At 52.6% G+C, this 13,031-nt stretch overlaps 1 protein-coding gene across 1 annotated transcript in view; it reads right to left on the reverse strand.

Moving 5' to 3' along the window:
* The window catches only part of TGFA (transforming growth factor alpha), a 97,727-nt gene that overhangs the window by 5,167 nt on the left and 79,529 nt on the right, over positions 1-13,031 (reverse strand). The window contains exon 3 of the mRNA XM_075536050.1: positions 5,327-5,447. Coding sequence (XP_075392165.1) covers positions 5,327-5,447 — 121 coding nt within the window. The remainder of the gene's footprint in view (positions 1-5,326; positions 5,448-13,031) is intronic.

Below are 13,031 nucleotides of genomic sequence, written 5' to 3' on the forward strand. Positions count from 1 at the left end.
TGGAGGCTTCTGTATAACGATGATGTTGGAAGGTTTCAGCAGTGTTTGCAGACTAGGAAAGACACGGAAGAAAGACCTGGAGCTCTACTGCTCACCAACCAGCCAGTGAACACCCTAAGGGATGTACACTGGTGCAGATAGGAGCTGGAGGCACAGGGAATCCAGGGTGGTTGATACCTTTAGGACCAGGGGTGTGATGGGTGATACTGGTTGGGTAGAGGGTGAGTGGGTTGGAAAGAGGAAACCGATTACAAAGATCTACATGTGACCTCCTTCCTGGGGGATGGACAACAGAAAAGGGGGTGAAGGGAGACGTCGGACAGGGCAAGATATGACAAAATAATAATTTATAAATTATCAAGGGCTCATGAGGGAGGGGGGAACTGGGAGGGAGGGGCAAAAAGAGGACTTGATGCAAAGGGTTTAAGTGGAGAGCAAATGCTTTGAGAATGATGAGGGCAATGAATGTACAGATGTGCTTTACACAATTGATGTATGTCTGGATTGTGATAAGAGTTGTATGAGTCCCTAATAAAATGTTTTTAAAAAAAAAAAAAAGAAAGAAAGAAAGAAAACCCTAAGGGCCACACTGTTTTGACCTGAAACCTTGGTGCTGGGCTGGGTAGTGTTTCACCCCAGTGGGGTTAGGGGCTCCATGCACTGAGGGGGCAACTCTCTGGCAGCTAACAATCACCACCAGAGGAAGTAAGCAACTGGACTACCAGGGAAGAAAGGCGAAGGGGCAACCCCGGTTTGAGTATGAGAGGGCAGTGGAGGGGCCTGGAGAGGGAGGAGGGGGGGGGAGGGGGCGGCGGCAAGTGCAACTGAGTCCCAGCAAGTGACTGGATCTGGGTGTTCAGACCCGGGCTTGCCACCTCCTACTCAGGCATCTGGATGGAATATGAATCTGTAGGCTGACTGCTGCCGCGAGGGTCCTCAGACCCAATGGGGAAACTGGGCTTTGTGTGGCGATGCCTCCTCCCCACACAGCAATGACCACTTTCTCCAAACTCGAAGTGTCCTAGCTGTCCCTGTACCTCCCACCCTCGGCCCACAGGAAGGGCTCGGTGAGGGTCTGTGCTCAGGGGAGTGACCTTGGCGTGTCCATGGCCTTTTCTGGAGGAAGGTCAACATCTTCCTTCCCAGAAAACAAAAGGGCTCTGGGATTTGAGGGAACACTGCAAGGCTAAGCCGGCTCTGTTCTGGGCAGTGGCTGAGGGCATGGTTTTAGGAGCAGAGCCACTGGACCAATCCCATCTCTGCCGTGCATACCTCTGGGGTTGTGGGTGAGTGGTGTCACCTGTGAGCCTCCTCTCTCTCATTTCAAAGTCAATGACAGTGATACCCACCCCTCTGAGGGCAGGGATGAGGACCGCATGAGAGAACGGACAGGAAGTGCATGGCATCGAGCCTGGCACACAGCTCCGGCCTCGAGAGAGAGATTACTATGATCACCAAGAGTAAGATTTAAAATGCGAAGGAGGTGAGGGATGGCGGATCCTTCCGATGTTCAAAATGTAACTGGGCAGACATCCATCCAGCCATCCTGAGGTGCGCATCTGAGTGAAGTGTGAATGTGAGAGCCCATGCTCTTTCTAGAGTCACAAGCAGGGCCCTGCCTCCGATGGGAGCCACGGTGAGAGCAGCCACCATGCAGGGTCCAGAGGGTTTCCACCCAGCCAAGATTGGGCGTCAGCCAGAAATAAGGACATTGCTTTAGAGCTTCTGATACCCCAACCTCCAGCTCTGGGAAGGGTATACCAGCACCTGCTCCCATCTGGTGGGGAAGGCACCTGAGGAGAAAGCCCTGTGCTTGCAGCTCATTTTGATCAGATACTTGCAAGACTTGCCCTCGCTCCCATAAGGTCTTCTCCCCGCTATCCAGCACTGAGCCTGCTCTCCCGGCCCAGAGCGGAGAATGCTGGAGGGAGATGGCCTTTGGTCCATTGCGGAGGTGCTAGGAGGTTCCCTTGAGATCGGGGAGAGCAAACCTTCTTTTGGGGCTAACCTAGGTGCAAATCCCCTTTTCCACACCAACTGGAGTGCCAATAAAAACAACTCCATTTGTTCCCCCTCTCGCTGGGCCAGGGACCCAGTGAGTATTTTAATAAGAATGATAATCATCGTAAACCATGCCTGCTAATGTCCTGTGCTTTGAATTGTCAGGGAGAAAGTTGGGGCTTTCTACTCCTGTAGAGTCAGAGTCTTGGAAACTCACAGGGGCAGTTCTACCCTGTCCTATAGTGTTGCCATGAGTTGACATTGACTCGATGGGATTGAGTTTCATAGATTGATTTTTGTTCTTGCTTGGTTTTGTATTGGAAGCATGGAGGCTAAACATCTGGGGGAGTGTCTCTTATCTTTGCAGACACAGTCTGGGGGGCTCCCATCGTCTCCTAGAGAGATGGTCCAACTGCCTGTCTATGTGAGGCCTGGAGGCATGTGGAAGAGCTGGCCCAGGGCTGCCACCTGGGGTGGTGGTGGTGGTGGTCGTGGTATGTGTGCAGGGGGTAGCCCACCCACTGTTTCTCAGAGCATTGCAACAGCATTCTCTGGTCCCCACTCTCTCCTGAGTGAATGTGCCTGATCCCTAATATATGTCATGTTTAAGATTCTAATTCAGGACCCTGAAAGTCTGGGTTTACACCCACACTCTGCTAAGTAACCTCCTACACACAACCTACAGACTGTTGTGAGGATTAAATGAATTAACTCTTTTGTGACCCATGGGGCATAGTGTGCCTACCTCCATCTTCCACCCCCGGGGTTTAGTGGGAAGCTCGTGTCCCACTTTCTGGGTGTGCTGCCATCTTTTGAAGAAACAGATCTCAGCTCATCAACCCCAGGCACAGAGACGCCCTGGGACCCGTGTCTCAGTAACTGTACCAAAACCCACCTCCAGGAAACCCAAATCACTCCCACTGAGTCGCTGCCGACTCACAGCGACCCTCTGGGCCAAGGTAGCAGGGTCTCTGTGACTGCTGACAGGAGTAGACAGGCCCCGTCATCCTCCCTTGGACCAGCTGGTGGCCTCAACTGCCAACCTTGTGGATCCCAGCCCAATGTGTAACCACTACCCCACCAGGACTCCCTTCATCAACACCTCCATGATCTAAGCATATGTCCCCATTTAATTGGAATGCCTTACATCACCGAAAACACAGGTTTCAATAAAAAACTCAAAGCGGGAATGCTTTCAGCCTTGAAGATGTGAAACACACGCATTGGGGTTAGAACAACGGCTACCACACAGCCACAGCCCAATGCATTGCCACCTTTCGGTCAACACGCACAACTTCGTGTCGATACTGTGAGGCGGTGAGCAGCCAGCGGGTGCAGTGCTTCAGCACTCGGCTGCTAACAGGTTGGCCCTTTGAACCCACCAGTCTCTATGGGGGAGGAAGACGTGGCAGCCTGCTTTTGTCGTCATCACCAACTGACTTGATGGCAGCAGGTTTAAGGTTTTTTGATGTTTGCTTAACACGTTGAACCAAAGAAATGACCAATGGTTCACCGTCTGGACCTAATCAAAATGCCATTCCATGCAACTAGCGGTCTTAACCGGGGACCTCTGTCCCTCAGCAGGTATCTGCTAACACGGGAGACCTTTTTGGTTGTCAAGCCAGGGGCACGGGTGTGCTGCTACATCTGTGGCAGAGGCCGGGGATGCAGCGAACCCGCCAGTGCCCAGAATAGCCTGGCCAGCCACTTCCGTCCATAGTGCTAATGCTGAGGACAGGGCCCTCTACTGGCGCCATGCTTTAGAAACCAACGTCCAGAATCGATAGAACTCCCACTGTCTGGAGAAGAAAGGCCACTCTGACAGCTCCAGCTTCCACGTGTCCTGTTTGGTCCCCTGTGTTGTAGGTGCACTGATCCCTAACCGCAGGACCCCTGGGCACCCCAGGTCTGGAACACCTGCTCAGCGGCGCCCCATCTGGCCATGCCCGACAGCTGTAGAAGCCCAGTCTAGTTCCCACCTCCTCTGGGATGCTCTCCTTGAGCTAAACTCTAGCAAACATTAGTGGTGTCAACAGTGTGAGTCTTCCTTCCCATTCTGATTCAGTAGGTCAGAATGGGGCTCTAAGAAGCCCGGGGGGGCGGCGGCTAAATATTTGCCAGGCTTGAAACCCCACCATGCCCCCTCAGGCATCTATACTTATAAGTTGTGACAATCTTTTAACTTATTCTACTTGCTAGACTGGTCCGAGTCTGGTAAGCAGATACCTCATCCTATAGATTCTGGCTACTGAACATTATCCAGCACAGCGCCTTGCTGTCCAGAATGCCAAGTAGGCAATGAAATGCCGGATGCAGGGATTTCCAGCTTCCTGAACCTGAGGGGGGGGTCCCCCCAAGCACTTCTTGAGCATGTAGCCCCCTTTACTAGAGGTCCTGCCTCAGGGTCTCCGATCTGAGACCCTGGAACCTGGATTTTTAACCAGCCGGTCTTGCTTCTTTGCTTTTGAAAGCCTTAGCATTTTTATTGTATTATTTTAAAATAATTCCATTTTGGGGATGTTAAGAATACAACCAGCAACACACGCAGTTTCTCCCTGTACAATTCACAGGCACGGAGTGCATTCCTCAAGTTGTGTGACGATTCTCCCCCTCCTTTCTAAGCGCTTCCCTCATTAGCCCTCACTCACTGCCCCTTACGTCTCCTGTCTAATCGCTGAGTTACTGTCAGTTGCATCTTGGACAGAAGCCAATGCTCCAGGTCAGCACTTTGCTGATTAAGTGAAATGACTGGCACGAAGAAGACTTCCAGGCATATTTTTGGTTTTTAAATCATCTCAGGCCAATACTTTCAGGGGTTCATTCTGCCTCCATGACTCCAGAAAGTCTGGGTTCCACAAGAAGTTGAAATCTGGTTCCCTGTTGCTCAGCATTCTTCTTCAGCCTGTGGCTCGAGAGCCACCTGCGGCTCTTTCAAGTAGGTCCACGTGGCACCGAAGTAGAATCGGAAATGCAAAATGAAACGATCGTAGTGTCATGTGTAAAATGTTTGAAGGCTGTCAAATGACAGGTGACTACATTTGTTTGTAAACATATGTTTACAGCTCTTGAATAGTTTTTAATGGTGGTGCGGGACAGGATCAGCTCTTCCGACTCGAAAGTTGGCCAACCCCTCTTCTAGGGGATCGAAGTGCACGTCACCAGCCAGCTGGCTTTGAAGGAGGTGGCACTCTGCATGAGCCTCGGCATGTCAGCCGGCAGGAGTCTCAGCACCCCTCCCCCATGCACATTATGACTTATGGAGGGAACTGCTCTCTCTTGGGGTTCCCCAGACACCCTCCCTGCAAGGAGACCGGCAGATACGTACACACATGCTGGCTCGTCCTCCTGCACCAAAAACCTGCAGGTTCCGTGGAAGCAGAACTGGCTGTGGGAGTCTGGGCAGTCATTAAAATGCGACACCACTGCGGCGGCCACCGGCGGGTCTGCTGGGGAGAGAAAAGACAGCAGCTCAGACCCACGGCACAGCCCAGAGGGCTGTCCCCACGCACCCACCCCTGTCTGTGCTCTGGTCTGCACCCGCCTGCATGCAGGCACCCGCTCGCTCTGCTCTCGGCTCCCCACCACATGCTGACAACTGTCAGTCCAGGCCTGGAGCCTCCCGAGCCCCCTGTTTCCCAGCAGGAAGTGTGTGGGGCGTGGGGTGGGTGGTTGTTTCTGAGGGGGTAGAAGGCAAAACCATCTCCTGGGAAGATTCAGTGGCATCGAAAGGCCCCAGCGCCATTCTGATGCCTCTGATGGGAGAGCGGCCCCATTTGGCCCTAGCCAAGAGACGGCCGCCATGTCCAAAGTTAGCTTCCACCAAAGTCTCTTTGAAAAGCCTGAAACCAGAAGAAAGGCACAGTCACGGATGACCTTGATGCTGCGTGGGCTTCCGGCACGTTCAACGTGCTTCGGAGTTACTTTGAGAAACACACAGGCATGTAACTGTAAGAACCCTGTGCAGGATGGACACAACTGCAGCCAGGCTCCTCTGGAGGGGTGAGACTGAGGGGCAGCAAGAGGTTAGGAAGAAGACTGAAAGCAAAACAACAACAAAACAATGGTTCATCGGGAGCAGCACCGCCAGCCCTGCCTGGGCACAGGAGCCTGGGTCAGTGGGCAAAGGCAGGCCCTCACAGCTCCAGCACCCTAACGCTTGGGGTTTTTCATCCTCTGCTATCAGAGAAGAGTATAGATCACCCATCAATTCCGGAATGCAGTGTACAACACGCAGGCTACAGACCTGCTGACCAGCGTGAAAGGCACCATTTGAAAAACTAGTCTGAACTCCTTACAGAAGGGTGGCGGGGAGGAGACGAGCCAGTCAGGGTGCAGGGAAGCAACGATGAAACATACAACTTTCCTTTAATTCTTTAATGCTCCCTCCCTATCACGATCCCAATTCTACATTACAAATCCAGCTAGACCAGAGGATGTACACTGGTACAGATAGCAACTGGAAACACAGGGAATCCAGGACAGATGATCCCTTCAGGACCAGTGGTGAGAGTGGCGTTACCGGGAGGGTAGAAGGAGGGGTGGGGTAGAAAGGGGGAACCAATTAGAAGGATCTACATATACCCTCCTCCCTGGGGGACGGACAACAGAAAAGTGGGTGAAGGGAGATGTCGGACATTGTAAATTACGACAAAATAATAATAATTTATAAATTATCAAGGGTTCATGGGCGGGGCAAGGAGGAAGGGGAACAATGAGGAGCTGATACCAAGCAGAAAGCAAATGTTTTGAGAATGACAAGGGCAACAAATGTACAAATGTGCTTGACACACAATGGATGGATGGATTGTGATAAGAGTTGTATGAGACTCCAATAAAATGATTTAAAAAAATGGGTCCGATTTGACTCCTCCCCCAACCCAAACACCATACTCACTGCCACTGAGTGGATGCCGACTCTCAAGGACCCGATGGGACAGGGTGGAACTGCCCCGGTGTGTTTCCAAGACTGAAACTCCTTATTTACAGGAGCAGAGAGCCTGTCTTTTCCCCTTGACTTCAACAGTCTTGTGTTATCCCAACAATACCCGTTCAAGATGGCACGGCGGATGTTGCTTTCACGGCTCCTGTCAATGGGTCTTCTTTGGCTTCTATTTTGGGTATGAGGGTGAGTCGGTCTTTCTCACTTTTTGAGGGGCTAGGGGACGCGGGTGAGGTACATTCTTGGCACACTTGCTCACTGAGAAGCGGCAGACACAGTCCATATTGTGGGCTTTTAGACACCTCCATTACATATTAAACTCACGCGGACATCTCTGTATTCACAAGGGGGGGCTTCAAACAGCTCATGGAAAACAGGCTGAAAAGCTAACGAATTTTCCACGAGATCTTTGAAGCTCCTCTGCCATAGGGTTTTGCTGTGAGTTACAATGGGCTGATGGCGGTGAGCTTTTTTTTTTTTTTTTTTTGGCGGAGGGTGGGGGCATAGAACTAGCTTCTGGAAGTATCAGCATCTTAGACATCTCACAATTCAACTGGGAAAAGCAGCAGCTAAATGTACAGCAGAATCCTTGGCACAGGAGCAGAACCTGCGGTAATTAAGAGCATGGGCTTCAGAGTTGGGGACAGGGTGTGACCCCTAACTCAGCCACTGGCACGGAGTGCTGGGCCTGTCCTAGCCTGCTCCCCCAGCTAGATGACAGGGGGCTTCAACAATCCATGGAAATACAAAATTGAAAGACAAAGGAATTTCCCCATGAAGTTTTTGAAGTCCCCATCTAAGAATTCCATCTGTTCATGATTAATGCGGGGTTAGGGAGTGGCGGCAGACCCAGAATTCTCCACTTCCATGAGGGCTCCGAGGGTTTGAAGCCAGCCCCGTGCACCTGGGCACGGCCTCCCTCCACCTGTCAATGGAGGTTTGTGCATTGCTGTGAGGCTGGACAGCCTTCAGTGGAGCCAACAAACCAAGACAGGCCAGAAAGAAAGGCCCGGGAATCTGCCTCGGAACATCAGCCAGTGAGCAAACCCTATGGATCGCAATGGGCGCATCTCACTGTGAGACGGGCTGGGGCTAACTCAGTGGCAGCCAACAATGATGGGGGGTTCAAAGCCTTGAATGAGGTCAAGCTTGTCAGGGAAGGGACTCATGGTAGCACTTCTCACAGGAGCCCTGCTGGCACAGTGGCTACACTCTGGGCTGAGAACACCAAGGTCGGCACTTCGCCACCCCCAGGGAGGGAGCAAGATGGGGCTTTCTCCGTCCATAAAGAGTCACGGTCTTGGAAACCCACCGAGCAGTGCTACCCTGTCTTACAGGGTCACGATGACTTGGTGTTGACTCAATGGCTGTGAACTTGGTTTTTTGGGGGAGGGAGCTCTTCTAGTATCACCACTGACAATTCCCAGGTACTAATCCAACCCCACATCTGGTAAGACTACCGCAGTACATAATCTCCTCTGGCCCACACCGTCAGTGACTTGCAACCAAGAGTCCCTGAGTGTCCTTCAGTCCCTAAGAATGGCTGCTTTTGCTTGCTGGGCCAGGCTGGTGCAGGGCCGTCCAATTCCCTGCCAAGCAGCACTCTGGGAAGCATGGTTCATCTACCTTGGTCTTTTACAGTTACCAGTGAGCGCCAGGCACTGCCCCTCATGAAGAGGGGGGCCAGGGGTGCTCAAGTGAGACTAGAGAGTGTCTGCTGTGGTTCCCAGGGGGTGTCTCTGTGCTCAGTGACCTCACCGAGGAGCGAACACACAGGGAGGAAGGGGCAAGAGGCCGGCGTGTCGAAGGGGATTTAGACATTCAAACAGACCCCTGATAAGCTCCACACAAGGTTAAACAACTACCTCCAAGCAGCGAGAGGGAGTCCCCTGTCAGGGCCTGCAGCTGCTACCCACGAAGTATGGTCTGGGAGTCTGCAGCTTCACAGCCCCTGAGAGGGTTAAGAAGCCAAGTTCAGGTTCACTGCATCTCTGGAGCGGGCCCTGGCATCTGTGCTTGACAAGCTCCAGGTGCTATTTTAAAAGTTAGGTCTATTGAGAGAGTGATATCCTAGGAAGAAAGGCTTAGGGCAGTGGTTCCAATCTTCCGAATGCCTCGACCCTCTAATACAGTTCCTTGTGTTGTGGTGACCCCTCCCCCAACCATAACATGATTTTCGTCGCTATTTCATATCAGTAATTTTGCAACTGCTGTGAATCGGGTGACCCCTCTGACAGGGTCGTGTGACCCCTCAAAGGGGGCGCGACCCACAGGTTGAGAACCGCTGTCTTAGGAATTTGCTTTGGAAAACTGGTCAGCGTGACTGCTGCAGACAAGCACTGTGCGACCTGCAGTCCCTCGTGGGGATGGTACAGGACCAGGCAGGGCTTCCTGCCCTGTGTATCGGGTTACCCCGAGTTGGGGGCCCATCCAACAGCAGCAATAGGCGCCCCTCCTGAGAATGTTGATGTATGCTGAAGTTGGAGCTGAATGAGCTTCTAGTGTACAGGGAACAAAAGATACAGAATTCTCCGTGGAGAAGGCAAATGGCAGGGTCCTTGTCAGGCATCCTGTGAGGAGCTGACTGTCTTTCCGCTCTTCAAATCCTGTGCGATACTGATTAAAACCTGAAGCTGGCTGAGGGGTTTCAGGATACAATATCAAGTCAAAAGAAACCCCCCAAAGCTAAAGAGCATTCACTGTCACGGAGTTGATTCTGACTCACACTGCCCCTCCAGACCTGGGTTGAGCGGCCCCTGTGGGATTCCATAAATCTTTCCTGGAGCTTAGAGGGCCTCCGGAGCTGTCTCTGGTGAGCATAACTCAGAAAATGTTCGGCAACTGTGGAGGTCTCTGCAGGTCCTCAGTCAGCGGATGTGGTTTGCACTGAGCCACAAAGGGGGCTGGGGTGGGGGAGGAGATGGTGCAACTGAGCTCAAGCTGAGCCCCACTCCACTCCACCCCGTAATCCTGGGGAGCCAGTCCGTTTGACCTGAAGAATGGGGGGCCGCTGTGGCTTGTCCATCTCTAGATGGACCTAGAGTAAGGTGACCAGATGTCCCACTTTTAGCGGGACAGTCCTGATTTTTAACAATTTTTTTTCCTGCGTCCCATGGCATTTTAAAAAAGTCCCAATTTTTGGAAAGAATGAACGACAAGCTAGGGTACACGGTTTTTGGCTGCCATGTGGCTGTTTCACCAGGATATGAGTTTTATCAATGGTGTCCTGCTGGTGTCCCGCTTTACCAATGTTAAAATCTGGTCACCAATGTTAAAATCTGGTGTCCCGCTTTACCAATGTTAAAATCTGCACCTTGCAGGCTGCAGGGGTGAGCGTGCAGAAGAGCCCTCTGCAGGGGGACTTCCGGCAAGATGGTGAACTGGGCAGACACAGGGCCCAGCAGTTTCCACAGTGGGTGGTACTCCCCCCCCCCCCCCACGGGCCACCCACCATCCTGGAGCACGGGCTGTAGGGCAACCAGATCTATGTTCTCATTGCGTCCGAGGGTGCTGAGTACTTTTTTTTTTTTCTGAAAAGGGGGCTGGGGGTTGTTGGCCACGTAACTTTGGGAATTATTGAGTTAGACCTAACTTGAGAGGCCAGATGAAACAGACTGACGATAACCTTGAGCTTCAGAGGAAAGGAGAGAGAAGTGCCTTGGACGATGAGAAGAAGCGGAAGGAACTTGGAGAGAGACGAGACAGGTGGGTGAGTTGCTGGCCTGGGGCGGCCATCCTGAACGTTTGCAGGCAGCATTGGATTCAGGTAATGGATCCCCTCCGAGGCTAGGGACCCCATCCTCACATTCCCCACCCCTTCCTGAGAACCAGCAGCTGGTGAGCCCTCTGCCCCCAGCACTTCCCCAAGGGCAGAGTTCAGAGGGTTCGAGCAGGAGGCGGAATGGAAACAGGAAACCGGGGGAAGGAGGAGAAGAGCAGGCACGTTGAGGGGACCGGAGCCCAAGAGCAGAAACCACTGCACCTGGATGATGGGATGTGAACCTGTGTCAACCTCCACCCAATTCACCAGAAAGAGTTAGGAAACCCAAAACCCAGAAAACCCTGTGAACTGTGAACCATGCTAGCAGTGAGAATAATGCTGTTCTCACCTGGGGGCTTTTTAAAAAGTGTCTCAGATACAACCAGAATCACTGGAGAGAAGTTCCACCACTGCGAGGCCAGCTCTGACAGACAGGTCTATCTCCCTGACAGACCTTAATGGGCACCCACCGGGGTTCAGGAAGTAGGAAAGGAATGTAGGGGGTGGAGGAGGGAGTAGGGGCGGGTGGGTTACCATAAATTCAGAGCTTCATGCAGCCCGGCACCCTGGCTGGGGCTGATAGGTTGCAACTGCAGGTTGGCAGTTTGAGCCCAGTGGTAGCTCCACAGACAAAAGGCCTGGCCCTCTGACTCCATCAGGATCACAGTCTGCAACACCTGGGCTGGCCATGAGCTGGTGGCCATGGATCGGGCTTGGTTTGGGTTTGTCGTGTGCCAGGGGCTTGCTTGTTCCCAACACAGGTGAAGGAGGTGGGTACCACAGGTAGAGAGCTGGTGCCTCCTGGCTCCAGGAGAATTTGTTCAATAACAAGAGACACCATTTCTTCCCACAGACAAATGGACTCTATTTTATAAAACCGAGCGTTACAAGGAAACCCGAAGTTCCCACTCTTTCCCCACGGAATCCGTTTCTCAGCTGCTCTGAGATTTCCTCTACTTCTCCTCATCATTCCCTCTCTACCTCACTCTGCTTTCTTCCTACATTTTTCCTTTCTCTCCTTTCCATACATTCACAGGAATATCCAGGGAGGGGGGGGGAAAGGCCTAGAAACTTAAAATGAAAAAGAAAGGAAGGAGTTACATGATTACATAAGAGGTGGTGTCTAGAGGGCTGATGGGCAGCGGCCTCGGGGGAGGTCCCCAGCGAGGAGGAGGAGGTGTCGGCCTTGTCCATCTGCACTGGGGACCGATGGGAAAGACACACGCTGAGGTTTTCGGAACGGGCCTCATGCCGAGTCTATCAGCAGCCGGAGTTTCAAAGCCACTCAGTTCCTGTCGCTGTGAAATTTATGAGTGGCCCCTCTCTCGCATGTTAACCAAACACACATCTTGCACACACCACCAGCTCTCCAGGGAAGCTGGAAAAGCTTTGCCGGGAGACCACAGACCCACTAACGAGACCCAGAGCCCGGCCCGTCTGATAGGAAGTGGGCCTGGGGTAGTCACTGAGGGCCAAGGCAGTCCCAGCGGCCCTCACTGGAAAACCCTGTCCAGCTCAGAAGAGCCAGGGGCAGCCATCTGGACAACTCCTTCCGTGCCCTAGGGGTCGGGGAGGCCATATCCCCCTTCCAAGCAGCAATAATTGGACTGTCTGCCAGTGGGGACCTGCTGAGGTGGGGGCTCTTCCTGCTCTTTGCAGATGTCACACGCTGAAGAGGCTTGGCTGTTGAAAAGCTGATGTCATTCATAGCCGCTTCCCGGCTCACTGAAGGATGGCTCCCTTCCTGACAATAACATGAGGGCGGCTGGAGTCAACCCTTTCAGACACGGCTTTCTGAGCTGCATTTGTGCTGGATATAAAAAGACTTTTCCCCAGCTTTGTCTCCCCAAAGATATGCCAAACACGGGAGGCTGTTTTGCCAGCACATGGTGGGAGGTCAAATGCTTAGGAGACATCCTCCCTGAAGGGATTCAGCCATCGGACTACTGTCCGGTCCCACCGCAGGGGGGGTTCACTCACTGCTATTAGGGACAATGGATTGCTTCCCCTGACTCCCCTTCCTAGTACATGCATACTCCTAGATCGCCCCCCTCCCATTATTGTAGTATGTATAGCACAACCCCTTCCTGTGACGTATGTCTTTATCTGTAATTAGGGGGCTTGCACACCCCCCAAAGGTATATAAGCCTTGGTTAAAAATAAACGGCTCTCTCTCTCCCCCGATCCCCTCGCCCCTTATCCTCCTTCTCCTCCCCCACTCTCCTTCCCTGCGCCACCATGAGGAGCTGAGGTGAGCATGCTACTATGAGATGTGTCTGCTGCCATTATTTCAATCTCTCTTCTATCCCTCCTCATTCTCTATGACTTTAT

The sequence above is a fragment of the Tenrec ecaudatus genome, chromosome 17, assembly GCF_050624435.1.
Source record: "Tenrec ecaudatus isolate mTenEca1 chromosome 17, mTenEca1.hap1, whole genome shotgun sequence".
In the NCBI taxonomy this organism is placed as follows: domain Eukaryota; kingdom Metazoa; phylum Chordata; class Mammalia; order Afrosoricida; family Tenrecidae; genus Tenrec; species Tenrec ecaudatus.